The sequence below is a fragment of the Stigmatopora argus genome, chromosome 19 (assembly GCF_051989625.1).
Source record: "Stigmatopora argus isolate UIUO_Sarg chromosome 19, RoL_Sarg_1.0, whole genome shotgun sequence".
Classification (NCBI taxonomy): domain Eukaryota; kingdom Metazoa; phylum Chordata; class Actinopteri; order Syngnathiformes; family Syngnathidae; genus Stigmatopora; species Stigmatopora argus.
The window spans coordinates 4292941-4317642 of record NC_135405.1 but is presented as its reverse complement, the minus strand read 5'-3'; the positions used below and the strand labels follow the sequence as shown (position 1 = coordinate 4317642).

At 42.3% G+C, this 24702-nt stretch overlaps 3 protein-coding genes across 3 annotated transcripts in view; all 3 read left to right on the top strand.

Annotated features, from left to right (window-relative positions):
• Positions 1 to 2112: 2112 nt before the first annotated feature.
• On the top strand, positions 2113 to 5070 carry thbd (thrombomodulin). Its single transcript, XM_077588000.1, has one exon. It carries the CDS (start codon positions 2308 to 2310, stop codon positions 4015 to 4017), a length of 1710 nt encoding a protein of 569 aa, XP_077444126.1. The 5' UTR covers positions 2113 to 2307; the 3' UTR covers positions 4018 to 5070.
• A 2004-nt stretch (positions 5071 to 7074) lies between these two features.
• Positions 7075 to 18753, top strand: tlr5a (toll-like receptor 5a). Its single transcript, XM_077587625.1, has 5 exons — positions 7075 to 7465; positions 9676 to 9817; positions 12322 to 14611; positions 15961 to 16049; positions 17742 to 18753. Exons 2-5 carry the CDS (start codon positions 9770 to 9772, stop codon positions 17961 to 17963), a joined length of 2649 nt encoding a protein of 882 aa, XP_077443751.1. The 5' UTR covers positions 7075 to 7465; positions 9676 to 9769; the 3' UTR covers positions 17964 to 18753.
• Positions 18754 to 20884: 2131 nt separating this feature from the next.
• The window catches only part of disp1 (dispatched homolog 1 (Drosophila)), a 35571-nt gene continuing 31753 nt past the window's right edge, over positions 20885 to 24702 (top strand). The window contains exon 1 of the mRNA XM_077587008.1: positions 20885 to 21066. The gene's annotated coding sequence lies outside the window, so the exon portion shown is untranslated. The remainder of the gene's footprint in view (positions 21067 to 24702) is intronic.

Genomic DNA, 24702 nt, shown 5'->3' with positions numbered 1-24702 from the left:
CACACACACACACACACACACACACACACACACGTTAAAGTCGTAAATATTAAAGATTAAATCTACAGCGCCATCTTGCATAAATTCACCCAAAAATGACTTTACATGGGTATTTATTTGAATTTAAATTTGAATTACTTCCCATTTCTATACAGTTCTGGCTATTTGAACACGGGTGTGTATACTTTTTTTATATCCACTGTAGCCTGTTTGTAAATAATTTAATGTGCCATGTTGATTTTATTACCACCTAGTATTTTTAGTTACTTTTTTTGGTTTGAAGACTTAAGTGATAATTGAAATTACCAAAGAAATAGATGCTGGAACATTCACATCAGCAGCCATACATGCACATGAAATAACAAGTTTTTATTTTATTTTTTCTCTTCTTTTGAATAATTACATCCCACTTGGTAATGTATTACAGGTATGTACTTATTGCAATCTTTTTTTAATAAATAATTTTAATAAATGGACAAAATTTAGGTACTTAAAATAAACCATCTCATCTCATTTTCTGAACCGCTTTATCCTCATAAGGGTCGCGGGGATTTATACACCCATTGATACTCATTGATTAGCAACAGCATAACAAAGTTGTCAAAAGAATTCAGAGACGTTTTGTACTTTAAAAGTGATGAAATTAAAGTCAATGTTATCGAGTATCCAAGTACATGGATTAAGTTTACTCATTCACTGCCATTGACATCCAATCCATTTACACTTGTAGTCAAAATGAATGTAGCCAATGTGTTCATTCATTCATTTTTTGAACCGTTTTGTCTTAACTAGGGTCGTGGGGGGTGCTGAAGCCTATCCCAGCTGACTTCGGGCCACAGGCGGGGGACACCCTGAATCGGTGGCCAGGCAATCACAGTGCACAAGGAGACGGACAACCATGCACACTCACACCCATACCTTTGGGCAATTTAGAGTGTCCAATTAGCCTACCATGCATGTCTTTGGAATGTGGGAGGAAACCGAAGTACCCGGAGAAAACCCACGGAGGCCTGCGGTGAACATGCACACTCCACACAGGTGGACCAACCTGGATTTGAACCCAGGACCCCAGAGCTGTGAGGCCGATGCGCTAACCACTCGCTCCACCAGGCCGTGGCTGCCAGCTAATAAGTTCATAAAATAAATAATAATAATAATAATAATCATCATCATCATAATCGAGGTGACCCGGTGGAGCGAGTGGTTAGCGCGTCGGCCTCACAGCTCTGGGATCCTGGGTTCAAATCCAGGTCACGTCCACCTGTGTGGAGTTTGCATGTTCTCCCCGGCCCTCTGTGGGTTTCTCCGGGTACTCCGGTTTCCTCCCATATTCCAAAAACATGCATGGTAGGCTGATTGGACACTTTAAATTTCCCCTAGGTATGGGTGTCAGTGTGAATGGGTGTCCGTCTGCTTATGCCCTTCAATCGGCTTGCCACTGATTCAGGGTGTGCCCTGCCTGTGGCTCCAGCAGTTCAGAAAATGAGATGAGATAATCATAATAATCATAATAATCATAATAATAATAATAATGATAATAATAATAATAATAATAATAATAATAATAATAATAATAATAATAATAATAATAATAATAATAATAATAACAATAACATTAACAATAACAATCGTCATCGTAATCATAATCATAGTCATAATCACAATCACAATCATAATCATTATAATAATAATAATGATAATAATAATAATCATAATAATAATTAGAATAATCATAATAATAATCATAACAATAATAATCATAGTAATAATAATAATAATGATGATAATAATAATGATAATAATAATAATAATAATAATAATAATAATAATAATAATAATAATAATAATAATAACGCTGTTGTAAATCTAGGAAGCGTGTTCATGTGTTTCCTTAGATTCAGTGTAGTAAATAATAAGTTAAGAGAGTTATTGTGCATGTCCAAGTTTAAAACAGTACCTTCTTTAGAGCTAGTACTGGCAGCCAGTGAGTTAATAACAAGGATATCGAATGAATGCTCAAATAGCTTGCACATGGTCAGACTGGACAGAGTCCATTCAGTGGGAGAGGCCACTAGCAAAAGGGGCGTGGTTTAACGTGAACGATGACGTACTCAACCCAGTGTATACGTAATTTACGGCACTGGTCCTTCCTTGAGGGCGTCCTAGTGGAGAAACTTTTCTTGGAGGACCAGTGAGCGCCGTGGAACGCTGCTTAAGAGCCACTTCCTTCCTCTGCTCGGTGGCCAATATGGAATTGGGAGATTATAAATACAACCCAAGTACTTTTTCTAACAAATTCTACGCGTCATGGCCGCAGGGATGCATCACCACTTAAAGGCGAACGCAAGCTGGTTTTGGAACATGAAGGATGCCACAGTGTTGCTCGTTGCTGTGCTGGCTGTGCTGGTGGGGGGGCTCGGTGGGACAGACCCCTACGGCGGTGACTGCTTTGGGAACCAATGTTTCGCCTTGTTCAGTCAATCTTGTGACTTTTCAAGCGCACAGACTCATTGTCAACACCGAGGTGGGGCTTTAGCGAGTGTGCGTGCGTCGACAACGGATTTGTTGATCCGATTGGTCCATTCGGGGAACATAACGGGTCCATTTTGGATCGGTTTGCAACGTTTTAGCAACTGCCCAAACCAAACCTCCCCGCTTAGAGGCTACCAGTGGGCAAAAAAAGACGGAGAAAGTGATTATGAGAATTGGGTGCCCACCTTTGATAGCAGTTGCGCATCCCCGCAATGCGTCACCGTTTCCGAGCGAGACCGGTTCCGGTGGGCGCAAGAGCGCTGCGACGCGCGGGTCAGCGGTTTCCTGTGCGAGTATGCCTTCCAAATCGGGTGCGCTCGTTTGGGGGGCCAGGAAAAAGCCGTGGGGTACAAAACCCCCTTCGGATTCCATGGGAATTCTCTGCCCAGCATGCCGCCGGGAACCATCGCCACCATGAGCCCGAATGGCTCCAAGTACATCTGCTCCGGTGAAAAGTGGCAGGGCGCTCCGTGGAACTGCGAGATCCAAAATGGAGGCTGCGAGCACGAATGCGTCGTGGATCCCCAACATCAGCCTTCTTGCTCCTGCCCGCCGGGCTTCTCCGTCAACCCGGTTAATGGAATCACGTGCGAAACGGAGGACGCGGATAACCCATGCGCGCGGATGGGTTGCGAGTTCGCCTGCGTGAGGGTGGGCGACGGTGCGCACTCCTGCGCGTGCGACCACGGCTTCAAACTAGCCCCCGATGGAAGATCATGCGTGGACTTCAACGACTGTTCGGACGAGCGGCAATGTCCAGGCGAGAATTCCCGGTGCGTCAACACACTGGGGGGCTTTAAATGCGAATGCGAGGTCGGATTCCAGATGACGGGGGGCTCGTGCGTGGATGTGGATGAATGCTCGTCCGCTCCGTGTGAGCATCTGTGCCATAACATCCCCGGGAGTTACAAATGCTCCTGCTATGAGGGGTATAAAATGGACCCGCAGGACCCCAATAAGTGTAAATTGCACTGTGGCAAGGAGGAATGCGTCGCGGAATGCGATCCAAATGACAAGTACCAATGCTACTGTCCAGATGGGTACGTCGCGGAGGAACGGGATGACCACAACGTGTGCATCGATCTGGACGAATGCGCCAACTTTTTCTGCGATAAAGGCTGCAAAAACACTTACGGGAGCTTTGTTTGCTCCTGTCCTAAAGGATTCACCCTCACCAAGGAAGTGTTTTGCATTAGAAACGAGGATGAAGATGAAGATGCGGAGGGTTCGGCGACGGAGGCTGCCACAAGTCCTAACACACCCACGGAAACACCACGTGAGGTGATTCCCACGCGCCGACCGTCGGCGGTGACAAAAGGAGGGCTGGTGGCTATTATAGTGTCTTGTGTCTTTGTGGTTGTGGGGATGGGTTTTTTGTGTCAGTATCTGACAAATCAGAGGGGGAAAACGGGGGGAGAGGTCACATCTAAGGGTCCGCAAGGGGGAGAGAGTCATAGTTTACATGGGATTGGGAGTGAATCTTGATGTTTAGATGGGATATTGAAAAGCATGGATGCCATTTCGGATTTTTATTCATATCTGCATACACTGTAAACCAGGGGTCGGGAACCTTTTTGATGGAGAGAGCCATAAACAATTCATATCTTTTTAAAAGTTAATCTTGCTCCGCATTTAAAAGTCGACATACATGAAAATGTGTGCCTTTTTTAGTCACTTCACCACTTTTAAAGTACAAAAACTATCTGAATTCTTTTGACAACATTGTTCCGTTGTTGCTAATCAATGAGTATCAATGAGAATATCCATGCATGAGTGTAATGAAAAAAATATTATGATTATAAGGCGCTGTAGGTAGTGTCAACGCCATAATACCAACGTAAAGATACTATTCCTACGCTTTCTCACCAGCAGTTTCCATAGTTTACCTCACAGGTTAGCGGAGAGCCATATGCACCCATCAAAAGAGCCACATATGGCTCCCGAGCCATAGGTTCCCTACCCCTGCTGTAAACCATCGGTGTCAAACTAGAGGGCTGGGGGCATCACTTTGGGCGTCCCGCCAAAGTCAATTATGTGGAGCAACTTGATATTTTTCCAAAAAAAAAAAAATTCTGTCTCCTCAAGGGTTGATTAAAGAGTCCAGGTATTGAAAAAAAATAATTCATTTTGTTATTTTTCTCCATCCGTTTTCCGTACCAGTTATCCTGACATGTTGCTTTTTCTCAAACAAAATGATAAAAAATAATAATTAAATCAAATCCTAGCATATAGGCCTCAAAGTTCTGGGGTCGATGGTTCTCTTGCGAGGGTTTTCTCTGGGTACTCCGGTTTCCTCCCACATTTCAAAGACATGCATGGTAGGCTGATTGGACACTCTAAATTGCACCTAGGTATGGGTGTAAGTGCGAATGGTTGTCTGTCTGCTTGTGCCCTGCGATTGGCTGGCCCCCGATTCAAGGTGTCCCCTACCTCGTGCCTGTAGTTAGCTGGGATGGGCTCCAACACCCCTCACGACCTGTGTAAGGATAAGCGGTTCAGAAAATGAATGAATGAATCAATAAAACGAAAATGATCACAGTTCGATTTCTTTATTAAAAAGATGTCAATCAATAAAAGATCAAAATGGAAGATACATTTCCTCTCTCATCTCATTTTCTTGACCGCTTTATCCTCACTAGGTTCGCGGGGGGTGCTGGAGTCCATCCCAGCTGACTTCGTGCCAGAGGTGGGGGACACCCTGAATTTGTGCAAGGCAATCGCAGGGCACAAGGAGACAAACAACCATTCACGCTCACACTCATACCTAGGGGCAATTTCGAGTGTCCAATCAGCCTACCATGCATGTCTTTGGAATGTGGGAGGAAACCGGAGTACACTCGGAGAAAACCCACACAACCCCAGGGAGAACATGCCAACTCCACACAGGTGGAGCGACCTGGATTTGAACCCAGGTCCCCCACTGTGAGGCCGACACGCTAACCACTCAGTCGCCGGGCCGCCTGGAAGATAAATAAACAGATAAAAAGATTACTTACATTTTTCCATTTTAATTACAAAAGAAAACAACTGAGAAATACAATTGTATTACTTTCCCACTACTTTAAAAAAGGAGATAAATAACATTGATGCAGATATTTGAAATAAATTATTAAGAGGTAAAAAAAGAAAGTTTTAAAGCCAACAATGTCTGTAAATGATTCGTTAGCTCATAAATTACTTGTCACTGTAATTGACGGCACGAGACGTCCAATCAAATTTGACTGGAAGAGAAAATCAACCCTTCCGGGAAAAATGGATTGGGTGTCCCTCGTCACTAGCGGCAGCCAAATAAGTTAAATAATCCTTTGGGTTATCCAAAATATTGGCCCTCCGAAAGAAGCTATAATGACAACAATATTTTACTGATGTACTTTATGCTTTATGGGGTGAGTGGTTAGCCCGTCGGCCTCACAGCTCTGGGGTCCTGGGTTCAAATCCAGGTCATGTCCATCTGTGTGGAGTTTCCATGTTCTCCCCGGGCCTGTGTGGGTTTTCTCTGGGTACTCCTGTTTCCTCCCACATTCCAAAAATATGCATGGTAGGCTGATTGGACACTCTAAATTGCCCCTAGTTATGAGTTTGAGCGTGAATGGTTGTCCCCCTCAGGCCCCAAGTCAGCTGGGATAGGCTCCAGCACCCCCCGCGGCCCTAATGAGGATAAAGCCGTTCAGAAAAATGAAATGAGAGACTTACATTTTTGAGTGTACCACAAAAAAGTATAAAATATTAAGTCCTATTCAATGAAAGGGATATGAATCTTAACAGAGGTTGTAACCTTATAGATCAGTCAACAACATAATGAAATGTATAACTGTTCTGACCTTAATATTTAAATTCATGAGCTAGTTAATGTATTGGGGATTACAGTGTTTGCAGTGGAGAGAAGCATATTTCGAAGTGAAGATTGGCTTTTCTGTCTGTGGCAGATGAATGAAACGCTGAAATGAACAAACAAAAAAACTTTTGTACTGAAAACATCAATAAATACCACGCCCTCGAATAAAGTTGGTCTCTGCTCATGACAGCCTTATTTTGCCACCGCCTGGACAAATTGGGTACTGTAATGGAATTTGGATAATATATCAGTATGAGTCTGAGGTGGAACATAATTCAATGGCTCAACCACTTGTAAAAAAAAAAAAAAATACAAAAAAAAGAGCAGGCATGTAGTATTTCCTATATTGGTTGTTCTTAGTTGGTTGTTCTTAGTTGTTTTGCAAAATATTATACTGTTAATTTCTCAACTATGAACATGCATAACAGATCCACATTAGCCATTCCAAAATGCCCCAAGTATTTTTTTGCAAAAGCTTTTTTTGACACTGAAATGAAGTGTGGGCTTTAGCAGGCTAAATTACTCAAATAAAACACTAGGAAACATACATCACATATCTCCGAGAAAATGCCCAATCGCCCCTTAAAGTGAAACATGTATACAATTTATTGTTTAAGTATGTCAAAATCACAGAAGGAAATTAGATTAGATTAGATTAGATTAGATTAGATAACTTTATTCATCCCGTATTCGGGAAATTTCATTGTCACAGTAGCAAGAGGATGAGAATACAGACACAGGAAAATACATATTAGACATAAATAAATTGCCCTATGAAGTTGGACCACTTGACAACCAAAGCAAACAAGCCACCAATGACAAAATACAGCACATATTTATGGAGTAATGCAACATATCTAGTATTGTGAAACTGATACCATGTGCAAATTATGACCATGGGTATTTAACAGCACTAAAATAATTTAAGCATAAAGGTTTGTACATTGTAAGTATAAGGATAGGGAAGTTAGAAAAAATACATATAAAAAGAGAGAGCGAAATCTCTCTTCCTCAGTCTCTTGTCAGCACATGTTGTGCAAGTGGAGTCTTTGGAGGCACCCTTGCAGGAGTCTGACTGTGGGAATCTGGAACAAAAAGGTTTGCTAAATTACAAAATATTTGTTACATTAACATTTTGGCCTATGCATCTAGTAACTATTTTTTAATGCATTGTCAGATTCTGTCATTTTTTTAACCATCCTGCAGTGGTGACATGTCTGAGACTCAGTATTTGGGCATTCCAGATCTGTATCGTTGCATGTTGTCGCTTCCAGAAAAGACCGGCCCAGACTCGTCACTCTGCCAGAAAATTCCTTTAAGTTCCCCATTCAGGATCGAAAAGGTAGTTAAAAAATTCACAATATTTCATTCAGTCATTCATTTTTTGAAACGTGTAATCTCATGACCGGACGTTTCGTCGAAAGACGTTTGGTCCCCGGACGTTTGGTCGACCGGACGTTTGGTCGACCGGACGTTTGGTAGAACGGACGTTTGGTCGAACGGACGTTTGGTAGAACGGACGTTTGGTCGCCGGGTTCGCTTGCTGTCAAATTATGACAGAGAGTTTACTGTTGATATTTTGATATTAGATATTTAGATATTAAACTCACTCTCTCTCATGATTATAATTTTGAGAGCTGGTTTCAACAGTAACAACCCGGCAACCAAACGTCCGTTCTACCAAACGTCCGTTCTACCAAAAGTCCGTTCGACCAAACGTCCGTTCGACCAAACGTCCGTTCGACCAAACGTCCGTTCTACCAAACGTCCGTTCTACCAAACGTCCGTTCTACCAAACGTCCTGGGACCAAACGTCCGTTCTACCAAACGTCCTGGGACCAAACGTCCGGGGACCAAACGCGTAATCTTCACTAGGGTTGTGGGGGGTGCTGGAGCCTATCCCAGCTGACATCAGGGACGAGGCGGGGGACACTCTTAATTGGTGGCCAGCCAATTGCAGGGCACGAGGAGACAGAAAACCATTCCCACTCACATTTATACCTAGGGGTAATTTAGAGTGTTAACCAGCCCCTAACATGGAATGTAGGAGGTAACCGTAGTACCGGGAGAAAACCCAAATCAAGCCCAGGGAAAACATGCAAAATTCACATGTGAGCACCGACTTGGGAACCAACCCAGGACTCCAGAACTGTGAGGCTAATGCACTAACCACTCCTCCGTAAGGCCACACACCATGAAAGGAAAAAAAAGGAATTGTATTGTTTGGTTGGGAAATTGTCTACTCGTGTCCTCTTTTCTTTTTTTAACATGAATGTGCGCAGGAATTGCAAAACAGGTCTTTTGAAAGAGTTACACAATAGACGGAAACCCTTCAGGTTTTTCAAAATAAGAGGGGCGTTTTTTGAAACAGTTCCCTTCACACATGCTTGTTTACAGTACTACAATTCATGTTGCCGTATTCTATGTGAGTGGGAAAAAATGTTGAAGAATAATCAACATAAAAATGATTGTTTGTGAAAAATACCAAGCTTAGTATTTTTCACAAACACAATCATTTTTATATTGATTATTAATTGATTATTCTTCAACATTTTTTCCCATTTACATATATAGTACTGTAAAGCTTGTGTATATATGTATATGTATATGTATATATATATATATATATATATATATATATATATATATATATGTATATATATATATATATATATATATATATATATATATATATATATATACACAAGCTTAATATTTTTCACAAACACAATCATTTTTATATTGATTATTAATTGATTATTCTTCAACAAAATGATTGTTTGTGAAAAATACTACGCTTGTATGTATATATATATATATATATATATATATATATATATATATATATATATATATATATAACTTTTGATGAGTACGCCTTCATACAACATAATCCATCATTCAAAATTGATACACATGTTCAAGGAAATCATGGCCCCGGACAGCCCTTAAGTGGTCCCATTTTGCCTGTAAAATTGGAGCTAGTGTGAGTACCTTTTTTTAAATTTTAGGTCACGGGCTACTCGGCTCCGAGTAAATTTGTATGTTGAATCAAACAGTAACCAACGAGTAATTACATTTGCTTGTCTCATTTGACCAAACTCACTGCTGTAAGATGAGGCAATGAAACATTGACCTGGAGCTGTAATTTTTTTGTGTCAACAATAAATACAGTGAGGTTTAATCAAATAAGGCATGTGTTTATGAGTACAGCAAACTTCACCAGGGAACTATGAACTAATGTAAGTCAAACAGTCTTACACAATTTCCTCCTCTCTTGTGTACCCTTCTCTACTATGCTGCGCTAGTTGCGTTACCGCAAATCCTTGGCGCCTTTATCAATCTGAAAAGCTCCGACTTAAAGTGTGTTGCACCAAAATTCTGGACTGCAGAAACCTCAACATGTGGAGTGTGTTTCTTCAGCTGATCTTCATTGGAGTGATTGTACAGGTAAGTGTCAAAAACCTTTTATGCAAATGCCAGTTTAGTAAGTCATTATGATATTCAGGTAATTCTATGAAGATTGAGATTTTGAGATTTTTTTTATGATTCCATTTGAAGTCTTTGCTGTTCATAACTCCATAGTACTTGAGGGGTAAGCCTCCATTGTTCATTGATGGCCGAGGTAACGAGTGTGCCGACTTCCTCTCATATTCATTTATAGCAACAAAACAGGGTGTGTGTACATATGTATTCTTTTATTCATACATTTTCTGAACCGCTTATCCTCACAAGGGTCATGGGCACTGTTCCCTCTAAGCTGCGCGCGTGCGCAATTGCGCACTACTCTCGTCTTCTCTGCGCAGCAGAAATCCTATGGCGCGCAGTAAAAAAAAAAAAAACAGATTTTTTTTTTTTTTTTTTTTTTTTTTTTTTTTTTTTTTTTTTTTTTTTTTTTTTTTTTACCCCTTTCTTCATGATGGGCTCGGTTCTAATGTCCAAAGAGCTCCAGTATTTGTATTTAATCATTAAACGCTGTTTTCGGCTGGATTTGACCGAATTTGAGAGCATTTTGAGCCGTTTGGCGAATGGACGTATATAGACGTTTTTTTGCCTCCATCGCGATATCATCACGACATTTTACCAAGGAATTCACTTCCCTGGGCTCGGTTCTAATGTCCAAAGAGCTCCAGTATTTGTATTTAATCATTAAATGCTGTTTTAGGATGGATTTGACCCGATTGCTGTCATTTTACGGCTCGGTTCTGCTACATCTGCCCGCCCAAGAGTGCTTATTCCCGGGCTGCCATTGATGGTAGACTAACATTGATTTTTACTATAATTTGGACAACACCGGCGGCGGGCCGGATTAAAAATCCTAACGGGCCGTATATGGCCCGCGGGCCGAGGTTGAAAAACTTGTACACACACGATCCGGGGGCGGGGCGAGCGCGCGAATCCCGTTTCGGCGAAACCTCCGTTCGGCCGAATGAACGTTCGGCGGAACGTCCATTCGGCGACCTGCCCGTCTGTCAAACGTCCGTCGGCGAAACGTCTTTAGGCGAATCATCCGAGTACCGATGATGTCGCTCACACTGGTACTCAGTGCGCTCAGGGAGGTTGACTTTCTGCTCAGACCAACAAAAAATTAGAGGGAACATTGGTCATGGGGGTGGTGGAGCCTATCCCAGCTAATTATGGGACCCAAATATTGAACGTTGCACAAAGTTTGCAAATCAATTGAATGATGCCATACAGTGCTACCGCATCATTTATGATGAAAAAAGAAAACTGCAATCGTCATTAGATAGCTTCTTTCGGCTAGTTTCTAGTGAATCTCTCTCTCTAATGTATGTATACAGTACTGTATGTATTCTCTCCATTTTATTAAATGTTTTTTTCAGTACAAACCAATGCGTGTTACTTATACAAGCCTTAAACATACAAATGCACTTATATAAACCTTCAATATACTTATATAGGCTCCAATATACTTATATAGGCCTTAAACATAAATTATAATACAAAATATAGCACTGAGCAACTTACGAACAAATTCAACTTATGAACAATCGCTCGGAACCTAACTCGTTCGTAAGTAGGGGAGCGTCTGTACTATAGTCCAGGTTCGGTCCACCTGTGCGGAGTTTGCATGTTCTCCCCGGGCCTGTGTGGGTTCCATCCGTGTACTCCGGTTTCCTCCCACATTCCAAAACATGCATGGTAGGCTGATTGGACACTCTAAATTGCCCCTAGGTATGGGTGTGAGTGTGCATGGTTGTCGGTCTCTTTGTGCCCTGCGATGGCTGGCCACCCATTCAGGGTGTCCCCCACCTCTGGCCCAGAGGGTACACGGTCGATTGGTCGCTGGTCTTTTGGTCGCCGATCTTTTGGTCGCCGATCTTTTGGTCGCCGGTCTTTTGGTCGCCCGGAAGGTAAGTGATAATTACCATTTAAATCGTTCCCTAAACACAAACTGCGAATTACTATTTAGTCATTTAGTCTAGTAATTATTAGGCTAAAGAAAAGCTCAAAATTTCCCGGACTTTTATTGTTTTTTGTTGAAGAACTTGTTAAGACCCTGACTGACATAGCTTCTTAAAGGGACAACTCATGTACATACAAACTCTTATACACTCACACGGTGGCTCAGTGAAACTGCTCATGGCCATTGTTGGCTTTTATTGATGCGTAGACCGTGTTGTTTTACCTTGTTTTGTCGCCGGTCTTTTGGTCGTCGGTCTTTTGGTCGCCAGTCTTTTGGTCGCCCGTTGTCGCGGTCGGGGCGACCAAAAGACAGCGACCAAAAGACAGTGACCAAAAGACAGTGACCAAAAGACCGGCGACCAAAAGACGGCGACCAATCGACCGCACACGGGCCCAGAGACAGCTGGGATTGGCTCCAGCACCCCCCGGCGACCCTAATGAGGATATAGCGGTTCAGAAAATGAGATCACATACTATTTGCAGGGATTCTCTGGATGGTAAATGGTTTGCTTTCTTTTTTTTCCCAGGTTATCACATGTTATCCATCTTGTAGAATATATGGCCTGATAGCCGCTTGTCACAGACAGAATCACAAGTGGGTGCCTGCTCTGCCTTCAAACATCACCTCCCTTTACTTGGCGATGAACAGGATCCCAGAGATTAACAGCTCATCACTACAAAATCTGGAGCAGCTCCTAGAGTTGGATCTTGGCAAACAATTTGTCCCGCTAGTTATAAGGAACAACGCTTTCCTCAGACAGACTCGGTTGCTTCGATTGGTTCTGGGCGACAACATTGGCCTTCAACTGGAGCCGCAAGCATTTGCAGGGATGGTCAATTTAAATAATCTATTCCTGGACCATTGCTTTTTGAAAGACTCCATTTTGGCACACAACTACCTCGAGCCACTCCTATCTTTAGAAGACCTTAATCTTTTTGGTAACAAAATCCGAAGACTCACACCAGGACTTTTCTTCCAAAACATCAGAAATTTGACACAGATAAACCTCAAGCTAAATCAGATAGAACAACTATGTGAAAGTGATCTCATTGGCTTTAGGGGGAAGTCCTTTAAATACTTCAATTTGAACTCAAATCACTTATACAAAATGGCCACAAGCGATTTTGATTGGGAAGGATGCGGGAATCCATTCCGGGGAATGACCTTCAATATACTTGATTTAACAAACAGTGGGTTCAACGTGATGGCGGCCAAATATTTTTTTAAAGCAATGCAAGGAACTCCAGTTGCTCATCTCATATTTACTGGTAATTTAGGGAAAGGGGTCTCATTTAACACGCAAGCAGATCCAGACACACATACATTCGAAGGTCTTGCAAAGAGCACATTAAACATTTTTGAATTGTCCAATAATCGAATATTTTCCTTGCAGAGACGTGTATTCAGCTCTCTGAGTAATGCCACCATAATTGACGTTTCACAAAACAAAATCAATCAGATCAACAATGGGGCGTTTGGAGGCCTGCAAGAAAATGTAAAATTGCTCAACTTGTCATTCAACATCATCGGAGAAGTTTTTTCACACACATTTAACCATCTGAAGGAACTTTGGATTTTGGATTTGTCTTTTAACAACATTGGTGTGCTAGGAAATCGAGCTTTTGATGGACTTCCCAAATTAAGAGCGTTGTATATGACTGGAAATTCACTACGGAAATTAGGTTTTCCTGCACTGTTGCCAAAGCTTGAGTATCTCTTTCTGGCAGACAATCGCTTGAATGACTTATACAATATGAATAGTTTAAGTGCCAACCCAGTTGTTGTGGATGTGACAAACAACCGATTGACAAACCTTGAAGATGTTTATGTGGTTTTAACCCATTTCAGAAACATCCAAAAATTCTACTTTGGTGGAAATTTCATGAAGTGGTGTAGACTCGGTAAGAATGACCCAATTCCTCTTAATAGTAGCTTAAAAGTACTGGATTTTCATGATAATTCCCTGCAGTTGATCTGGGCTGAGGGGAGATGCCTCGATCTGTTTAATCATCTAGACAATCTGATCAGTCTAAATTTGAGCTTCAACTCGCTGAAGATTCTCCCACAGAGTATTTTTAATCATCTCAGCTCTATCATTGAGATTGATCTCTCATCCAATGCCCTGACCTATCTGCAACCCGGTGTTTTTCCCAGCAGCCTTAAAATAATTGACCTTTCTAACAACTTCTTGGCCAACCCTGATCCCATGACCTTTGATTCCGTCCTCCTCCTCAGCCTTTTGGGAAATCGCTTTCACTGTGACTGTCATCTTGAGAGCTTCCTTAAGTGGATAAATGAGACCAATGTAACATTCTTCAGTCCATTGGAGGATTATCGATGTGAGTTTCCAGCTCCATACTATGATCTTCCACTGCTCAACTACTCCCAGATGGTTGAACCATGTGAGACCGATGATGAGCTGGCTGTCCAAGAACTTAAGTTTGCACTGTTCATTTTTTCTGCTCTCCTCATCCACATCGTAACACTTAGTGGGATTGCCTACGCTCGTCTTCGTGGATGCATATATGCACTCTACAAAAAAGTTATCGGTAGAGTTCTCGAGGGTCCCAAAGCCCCACCTCCTTTGGAGGATGCACAGTATGACGCCTACCTGTGCTTTAGCAACATTGACTACAGATGGGTAGAGGCTGCTTTACTTAAGAAGCTGGACAAGCAATTTTCTCCAGAGAATTTCCTACACTTTTGTTTTGAAGCCAGAGACTTCCTACCTGGGGAGGATCACGTTTCCAACATCAGAGATGCCATTTGGGGAAGCAGAAAGACTTTGTGTGTTGTCTCCAAGGAGTTCCTTAGAGGTACTGTTTGATTGAATATTATAACATAATTCTTTCATACATTCATTTTCTAAGAAAGTGGGTGAGCTCGAGCCAAACCTAGATCACTTTTGAACAAAGCTGGGATACAGGCAGCAACTCGCAGTGACTAAAATGACTACATTTATACCGTGACCGGACGTTTCGTCGAAAGACGTTTGGTCCCTGGACTTTTGGTCCCCGGACGTTTGGTCGACCGGACGTTTGGTCGCCGGGTTCGCTCGCTGTCAAATTATGAGAGAGAGAGACAGAGAGTTTACTGTTGAAAGCGAGCAACCAGGTAATCTCTCGCTCTCAAAATTATAATCATGAGAGAGAGAGAGTCCGTTCTACCAAACGTCCGGTCGACGCCCCGTCCGTTCTACCAAACGTCCGGTCGACACCCCGTCCGTTCTACCAAACGTCCGGTCGACCAAACATCCGGGGACCAAACATCCGGGGACCAAACATCCGGGGACCAAACGTCTTTCGACGAAACGTCCCAGTGCCCATTTATACAGAATACAGAGCTGCCAACCTCAGTCGACCCCATTTCAGGAGTATCCTTGTCCCATTTCCGGAGTTTATCTGAAGTGAATGCGATTCACGCAAAATCGATATGCGCTGAAGTCGCACAAGACAAATCATTTGTCAGAACTTGTAACTTGGATGATTCCCAATGCACTCATATTACCGAATTCTTCGGGTTTACAGTGCAGTTGAATCAAGATGGCGGAAGCCGTAGCGATGGTGTGAATTTTGAAGTATTTAAATTGGAAATTTGGTACTTTACTGAAATGGTTGCTCAAAAAAATTTTTAGGTGACAATTTTTGGGGATTTACGGAGTTTTGGGAGGTTGTCCGGAGTCCCAGAGTTTGCGTTGCATTTCCGGGTAAACTCCTGAAATTCCGGAATGCTTGGCAGCTCTGAGAATACGTCCATTTGTACTGTAAAATGCGAGGGTTATTTTAGAAAGGTGAGCCATGGACCCTGAAAAAAAAATCACTTTGCAACCCACCCACCAATAGTTTATTTAATGCTGCAAATAATTCTCCTGTTACCTTGAAAAAGTAACTTCGTACTAGACTTTAAAAGTAAATTAGATTACTAGTTCATTTTTTAGTGACATATAGTATATCTTATTTGAAAAATGATATGACATGACACCTGTCAAGAATATAAATGAATGTTTATGACAGATATCATGAAGTGCCTGCCATTCAGGAAATTATGTTAACTTTAATGCAAAATTGTTTCATAAACCGTTGGAGATTGGGTGAGGACATTTACTGGTGTTTGTCATAGACGTTATACATGTTACCTGAATTACTTGTTTCGTCCCTTTATTCAGATGGTTGGTGTTTGGAGGCGTTCGCCTTGGCTCAGGGCCGCATGCTGAATGAGCTCAAAAATGTTCTCATTATGTTGGTGGTTGGGAAGGTGAGTGCTGCTGGACAAACAATATCAGTGGCTATTTTGCACTGTTACCCTTGTTTCATTACATATTAATATTTACACTGCATCAGGACCACAATGGTGGGTGAGTGGTTGGCGCAGCGATGGGCAAACCGATCCTCGAGGGCCGCTGCGGGTGCAGGTTTTTGTTCCAACCGATCCAGCGCAGACACTTTGACCAATGAGATTTCTGCAGAAAACAAGAAGCAACTGACTGCAATACACTGATTGCACTTGTAGGACATCAGATTGGTGAAAAGGTGTCCTCTTTATGGGTTGGAATGAAAACCCACACCCACTGCAGCCCTTTGGGGCATAGCTTGCCCACCCCTGGGTTAGCGTGTCATCCTCACAGGTCAGGGGTCAAGGGTTCGATCCCAGGTGGGTCCTCACTTTATTGAGTTTGCATCTTTTGTCTGGGTACGCCAGTTTCCTCCCACATCCCAAAAACATGTATGCTAGGCTGGTTGAATAATCTAAATTGCCCCCTCGATATGAATGTGAGCGTGAATGGTTGTCGGTCTCTTTGAACCCTGTGATTGGCTGACACTGATTCAGGGTGTTCACCTACCTCATGCCCATAGGTGGCTGGGATAGGCTCCAGCACCCCTCATGACCCTTGTCAGAATAAGCGGTTCGGAAAATGAATGGAGGTATCATCCCTTTGCAATGATTTTGATGTTTGAATTCCTTAATGATAACGATAATTTGCTCTGGTCGATGGTGTCCTTTCCTGGTTTTGGTAGTGTTTTTGTTTGTGCCGTGTTCAGATAAACTCTAATTTGACCATTTTTATTTATTTCCAAAATGTTTCAATGGAATACTGGAGCCAATAGAGTATAGAAGTGTTTGGGGTACTCCAGAGAAAAGGTTTGGTGGTCCTGACGCCCTGCCTTTTGGCATACCTAAAAAAGCATTACGTATGTTACTGGGGCATCAAACAATCGTCTATTTACATATATTATATATTAAAGTGCAGGCGGCCTGGCAGATGAGTGGTTAGCGTGTCGGCCTCAGCGCTCTGGGGTCCTGGGTTCAAATCTAGGTCGGTCCACCCATGTGGAGTTTGCATGTTCTCCCCGAGCCTGCATGGGTTTTCTCCGGGTACTCCGGTTTCCTCCCACATTCTGAAAATCATGCACGGTAGGCTGATTGGACACTCTTAATTGCCCCTAGGTATGAGTGTGAGTGTGAATGGTTGTCCGTCTCCTTGTGCCCTGCCATCGACTGGCCACTGATTCAGTCAGCTGAGATAGGCTCCAGTGGTACTCGGACGTTTGGTCGCCGGACGTTTGGTCGCCCGGACGTTTGGTCGCCCGGACGTTTGGTCGCCCGGACGTTTGGTCGCCCGGACGTTTGGTCGCCGGACGTTTGGTTGCCGGACGCTTGACAACATGACAGAGAGTTTACTGTTGAAACCAGCTCTCAAAATTATATTCATGAGAGAGAGAGTTTAATATCTAAATATCTACTGTTGAAACCAGCTCTCAAAATTATATTCACCCGGCGACCAAACGTCCGGCGACCAAACGTCCGGCGACCAAACGTCCGGTCACAGGCTCCAGTACCCCCGCAACCCTAGTGAGGATAAAGCGGTTCAGAAAATGTATGAATATTAAAGTACTGCAAATGTTTAACGGCTTTGGTTTGCTATAACCTGCTTAAATCCAAATACAGGTTTCTCACTACCAGCTGATGAAGTACAATGCAGTTCGAGCATTTGTCCAGAAGAGAGAATACCTCATTTGGCCAGAGGACCCTCAGGATCTGGAATGGTTTTATGAGCGACTTGTCTTTCAAATAATGAAACACACTGAGGTGAAGAAACTGGACCAGGACGTGCCAATGCCCAACATTGCGCCGAAAATCAACATCCAGCTTGAGAACCTTAAAGTATAGCACTATGTTGTATCAAAATGAATTATAAAATTATTTTATTTCCAAATAATATCTAGTTTGACTCTGCACCCATTGTAACAATGGTAATAACCAGAAATTGTATGATTTGTTTTTTGGAATAAGTGGATGATAAAGCAAGTGCAAGTGGATTTCAGATACAAAATAGCTTAGCACTTGCGAGTTAATTGTTTTTTTTAATTAAAAGGCACATGTTCTATCGACAACATATTTTGACAAACTAGCAACTAAACTAAACCCAGAATCCTAGCATTACTTGTTGAAGTAGTATGGTGAGGTTTGCCAAAAATCTTGCCGAGAAGGAGATGCCTCTGACTTTGTATGTGCTGAGGTGGGAGAGAGGTATGCTCAAAATGTGGCCAAGATTGAACAACTACTTCTGATTGGCCACGCGCTCACAAAGCCTCATTGGCATGGAAGTGGGAGTGAATCATCCAAAATATGTGGCCCAGAGATAACACGCAGCACATACGCACTTGCAAAGCCTGGTAACATTGTAATAAAGTTATGGAGCATCCATTTTCCATGCCTTAACTAAAAGTAATTGAATGACTGTTCGATCTCGAGTGGAGTGTGTGTTTTGGGGCCGGTCAATCGATATGCCTATAGTGTCCATGAATTTTTAGGCGAGCCTTATTTGTCCCCATTTTAAATTCTTTGCACTACATTGTATATCCTTAACAATGTCTTTAATCGTTTAAAGTTAACATGTTTATTAACTATTCATTTATTTTTCGCTATTACTCCTTTTCGGCAAATTTGGAAAGTCTATTGTTATCTTTCATTTTACAGGACCTTTTATAATAATAATAATCGGACATAGGCCCTGTCGTCAATATCAACAACAAAAAAGCCTACTTGTCATCACACCCAGAAACTGCGTGTGACGAAATTGGTGAATTGTATATTCTTATATTTGTTTCGTCGAAAGACGTTTGATCCCCGGACGTTTGGTCCCCGACCGGACGTTTGGTAGAACGGACGTTTGGTAGAACGGACGTTTGGGAGAACGGACGTTTGGGAGAACGGACGTTTGGGAGAACGGACGTTTGGTAGAACGGACGTTTGGGAGAACGGACGTTTGGTCGCCGGGTTCGCTCGCTGTCAAATTATGACAGAGTTTACTGTTGATATTTTGATATTAGATATTTAGATATTAAACTCACTCTCTCTCTCATGATTATAATTTTGAGAGCTGGTTGCAACAGTAACAACCCGGCGACCAAACGTCCGGTCGACCAAACATCCGGTAGACCAAACATCCGGTCGACCAAATGTCCGGGGACCAAACGTCCGGGTACCGTAAATCAGGGGTGCTCAATAGTACGTCGATCGCAATCTGCCAATGGATACCTAAGGTACTTTTAGTAGATCGCATGACAGTAAGATTTGATCCACTCTGTTGGTTTCCTTTAGGCCTAATGATGCCTTTTTTTGTACGCCTTGATGTGCGCATGCGCAATATCCTCAGTATCCTGAGTTTTCTGGAGAACATGTTGCTTTCTTTGTACTTTGTTACCTGCATAGATATTTCAATACTCTGGTTTAGCTTTTGTTTGGTCGATTTATTCAACACAGTGGTGCTGCTTGTTGTTATGCCTAATTGTACTTGTCTGGCGTGCTCGCTTTGTTTACTAAATGTTATTTTCACAGTATAGCCTGTTTTGAGTTGGAGCCATCCTAAATGTCTTGGAAAATTTGTTGTTGAGATTTTGTCCGTTTCTCGTTTGCTTGCTGGAATCACTTCATGAAATGCTCCACGTTCTTTCATTGAGCCGTCACTATTGGCAAGGGTTTCGTAATGACACACTTAATAAAAAATTTCACTCAATGTGAACAGCTGATGGGCGGCCCGTCGGCTTGAGTGGTTAGCGCGTCGGCCTCACAGCTCTGAGGTCATGGGGTCAAATCCAGGTCGGTCCATCTGTGTGGAGTTTGCATGTTCTTCCCGGGTCTGCGTGGGTTTTCTTTGGGTACTCCGGTTTCCTCTCACATTCCAAAGACATGCATGGTAGGCTCATTGGACACTCTAAATTGCCCCTTGGTATGAGTGTGAGCGTGAATGGTTGTTTGTCTCCTTGTGCCCTGCGATTGGCTGGCCACCGATTCAGGGTGTCCTCGCCTCTTGCCTAAAGTCACTGGGATGGGCTCCAGCACCCCCCGCGACTCTAGTGAGGATAAAGCGGTTCAGAAAATGAGATGAGGTGAACAGCTGAGTGCCCATCCTCATCTAGAGGTGTCTAGATAAATTATGAAAAATGACGTCCTCTGGTGGACAATATTGTCATTGTAACAGATGCGTGAAACTCGTGTCTAAAACTCCAACTCAAATTGGGAATTACGCATGCCAAATATACCGCTCGCCTAAAAAATGAGGCATTTTGGACACACCCAACATGGCGATGTAGTCAATGTTGGACGTCTTTGTGCATATTACGAGGTTAGAAGCAAACCCCAGTACGGAGCTGAACAGATATATTACATTGTAGCAGGCTAGATGGTGTGCCCGCGCGCTTCGACCCATACGGGACTGGCGTCGTTACAAGGTAGCCATTTTGCATCGGGGCCATTCGATTACATGTCACTTTGAAATAGCCGTTGAATGCTCGATTAACAACCGATTTGCCAACAGTTTAGTCATTTACAAAGACAAGACCTACATCAATTATGCTGCTTATTAAATTATCACTATCCAGTTGTCTCAAAATGCAACCATGATCACCGCCACTTAATACATTTTTAATAACCCATGAAGTTTAAAAAATCAACTTACGTCCGCTGGTGTGGACCCCACAGGGGAAAATATCCCGACGCAAGATGGCTGCCAGATACTTACGCCGCAGTCTCCTATCTTAAGACACTTGAATCTTTATTAAATCTATGCAGCTGGGGACCAGCCCACTCCAGCGTGGTGTGTGATGCCTAGAAAGTGGATACCTCATCACTGGGTCTATCCGGCAACTACTATCTTGGAGGAGAAGACATTTATTATTATTATTATTATAATAATAATAATAATAATTATTATTATTATTATTTCCGCATCATTCTCATGAGCCCTTCTTCGTTATTTCTCTCCAAGAATGTGAGTATTGTAGCTTTGCTCGTCTTATACATAAAAACAACAGACAGCTGTTTTGGTCAGAGGAGCCTTCCTCTCTGAGGCTAACATTGCACATTAGCTTGGAAGCGTAATGAACAAAACGTGAACAAAAATATGGAAAGGCCAAAATGCTTTCTTTCGATTCACGTTTTGGAAAATATAACGGCGAAATGAGGGGATCGGAAGTGTGCCGGATTAGCTCAAGGAACCAGTGTTCCGCCGCAGTATGAGAGCCAGCTGTGATTTAATTACAAGAGCCATGCGTCGAGTTGTGACGTCATACGCGGTCGATTTCAACACTCCTGTCCAAAATGTATATTCTACAGTAATACCTTGACATACGAGTGCCCCAACATACGAGAAATGTGAGATACAAGTACAATTCCGAGCAATTATTTGCCTTGAGATACGAGACATGTGTGGAGTTTGCATGTTCTCCCCGGGCCTGCGTGGGTTTCCTCCGGGCACTCCGGTTTCCTCCCAAATTCCAAAAACATGCATGGTAGGCTGATTGGACACTCTTAATTACCCCAAGGTATGGGTGTGAGAGTGCCCTGTGATCGGCTGGCCACTGATTCAGGGTGTCCCCCGCCTTTGGCCCGAACGGAGTCAGCTGGGATAGGCTCCAGCACCCCCCACGACCCTAATGAGGATAAAGTGGTTCAGAAAATGAGATATGATGAGATTTTGAGATACGAGCATACAAGACAGCCAGGTGGCCAAGAGGCGAGAGGCTGCTTATTATAACAGCGCACTGTCTTTCTCACCGCATTTCCCTCGTGTAAAAATATATACGAGCACTGGGCGGAGCTTTGCATTTTTTTCTCTGTGTTTTTCTTTTAATACATTGGTCAGTGCAGAATTAAGGGAAAACAATGGGTCCAAAGCAAGCAGGTGCAATGAAGGGTAGTACGATGAAAAGGCGTATGATGACGATGGATATTATGCACAAAATAGTCGAAAAACATGAGAGTGGTGCATGCGTGACGGAGCTGACTCGCCAATACGAGAGGATCACCCGGACAAGTTGGCAAGTGGTCGTGCGTTATCCAATTGTGAGGACATTTGTGTGCGTCATTTCCGTAGTATTTTGAAGGGGAGACAAAAGCAAACAACCCTAGATAGGTTCCTTTTAAAAAATCCGGCTAAAACTGAAGGTTGAAGTGAGGCAAAAAGAGCCAACCCAGGAGAAGAAAGGTAAAACATTTTAAAACAAAATTAGAATTATGTTTAGTGTAAGGTAAGATTCAAACTTATTTTTAAGTGTGTCTGTATCAGAATCTAAGTTCTTTTATGTTTATGTTATGTTACGAGTGCATTGCCGTCCAAAAAGTCCCCCCACCCTCGCAATCCGCGTTGTATTGCTGTCGCTGGCCTTTAGTTAGGACTCAGGTGACCTATGTTCTCCATTTTTATTTTTTTTCTAAAAAATAAAAATGGAGAACATAGGTCACCTGAGTCCTAACTAGAGGCCAGCGACAGTCCGGAATGAAGGTACGAAGAATCCACATGGGTTGAGTTGTGTCTATCCAGATTTCCCAGGACTCGGAACATCTTCCCACGAGTGCAATGTATTGAACATCATAACCACTAGGACTAGATAATTATTTGTTACTCTGTTAGTAGATGGTGAATTAGAACCAATAAAAAATATTTTTCCATTGTAATATCTTGTTTTTGGTGTTTTTTCAGAGGGTGGTAACAAATTCATTTGTATTTAGTCCATTTCTATGGGAAAAGTTGATTTGTATTACGAGTAAATCAACTCGACATACGAGCCGGAACGTAATAAGCTCGTATCTCAAGGTATTACTGTTTCAATACTTTTTAAGAAATGTGATAACATGTATTCACATTCCCTGAAGCCCAAGCCAGCATCTCGCCGAGTTTCATAGCTTTTACATTGGTAATATGAATGCATTTTTTGGGGGGGTAGAAAGTTATTTTAATCTGATCATACTCTACAATTTGTCTCAGCGTTTTCAGGGTCACCTGATACCTTCTAAGGAAATTCCTACCTGGCCTTTTTATTACTCTGTCTAATGAGTTGTTTGCAATTTCAAATGTCAGTTCTGTACCTCTCAGTCATAGATTTTCACTCCTGCCTCACCCTATCGCGAACGTTTCCCATACCTACATTTGGTTTGGCTTTATGAGTGCAGAACCTTTTGGGCTGAACACCAAATGAGCCAAATGCAATTTGACAAGGTAGAAAACTGCAGGGTCAGTCCACAGTAAGAAACATGTGGCCCTAGCATGGAAGGACCTTATTGCACCCTTAGCCAGTCAGCATTCCAATGTTTGTACAACACATCCTAATGAGGCTGTGCTCTGTGGGGGGAACAGACCATGGATGTCTTTGGGGATTTATCTGAAGAGCTAAACAAGCAAGGAAAGGTCCAGTGACGCAACCTGCTCACTTACACTTATTCTCTCTCTCCCAAACTTAACTGAAAGCTCATGAGATTAGGCAAGTTAAGCATTTGCAATGCTAGGTTTGTACCCTAAAAAATGTGTTTCCATGGACAGTGTTTATCAGGATGTTATACTTTGGTAATGTAATATGCAATAACTAATGAGTTTCCATATTTGTATATAGTCCAAATATCAATTGATCTGTAAATGCTACCCATTATCATGTCCCGAAAATAACAGACATAGTGTATGTCACACAGGGAGTTCAAAAGCCAACTTATAGTTTGGAATATAATCAGTCCCTGACAAAAACAATAAAACTAAAATGTCAAAGCCAAATATGCAAGATTTTCCATCTGTGGTTAATATTTGAACAATCTCAACACAAAGCAATAGCCAGAAGAGACAGTGGGAATGTAAAAGGTCAGCTTTCAAAGGCATTCCACTGATTCTGATCTGTCTTGGGAGTCTGTCCACCTGAAGCACATTAATTTGTCTTCTCCCACTGTGCCTCCTCCATTTCCCCAGGAAAGATCCCGACTTCCTTGGAAAATTTAAAAGTCAGATTGCCATATTTTATAGTGATACACTTTGACAAGTCTATTGACTGCAGGGTGGTGGCAGTAATGCACAGCACCTGTTCCTTTGTGGTATCTGTCGGTATATCATATGTACAAATGGTGACAGCTGCAGTGCCCTTGGTATTACTGCAAGGCTCGATTAGGCCAAACGCGGAGACATTTGTTTTTTTCTTTCCTTTTTTTAACCAGCATTTATGTACACTCTGTAGGTCTAATCACTGAAAGCAGTAGTGTCCACAGTCTATAATATTTTTCTTGATTTAGAAAGTATAGGCACTAGCAGGTGTTAGTAATGCAAATTACTGGTGAGGGTTCAGTAATGAAAAAAGAGATATGGTATTGGAATTGAATTGATATCGGTAAATATCGCAATTCAGCCATCTGGTTCATATTGGAAACTTCATGCCTTATTCGTCGCTGTCGTAAAGCACCAGCAACACATATACTTATAGCAACAAATGGGCATCCAAACCAGAAGGCTTGGCTCCAGATTCAGTTTAAAAAAAAAAATGGCAGGGAAATTATCTCTTTTTTTCTGCCCTGGGTCTGGAGGTGTATCTGCTTTCAGTGCTCAAACATATTATGGCTATTTTAGCACACACATATCCAAACATGGTTGGTT

Coding starts and splice junctions, on each gene's coding strand:
- thbd (XM_077588000.1), top strand. CDS start 2,308: ATGGCCGCAGGGATGCATCACCACTTAAAGGCGAACGCAAGCTGGTTT.
- tlr5a (XM_077587625.1), top strand. CDS start 9,770: ATGTGGAGTGTGTTTCTTCAGCTGATCTTCATTGGAGTGATTGTACAG. Junction 14,612..15,960: donor CTCCAAGGAGTTCCTTAGAG/GTACTGTTTGAT, acceptor CCCTTTATTCAG/ATGGTTGGTGTTTGGAGGCG. Junction 16,050..17,741: donor TTATGTTGGTGGTTGGGAAG/GTGAGTGCTGCT, acceptor ATCCAAATACAG/GTTTCTCACTACCAGCTGAT.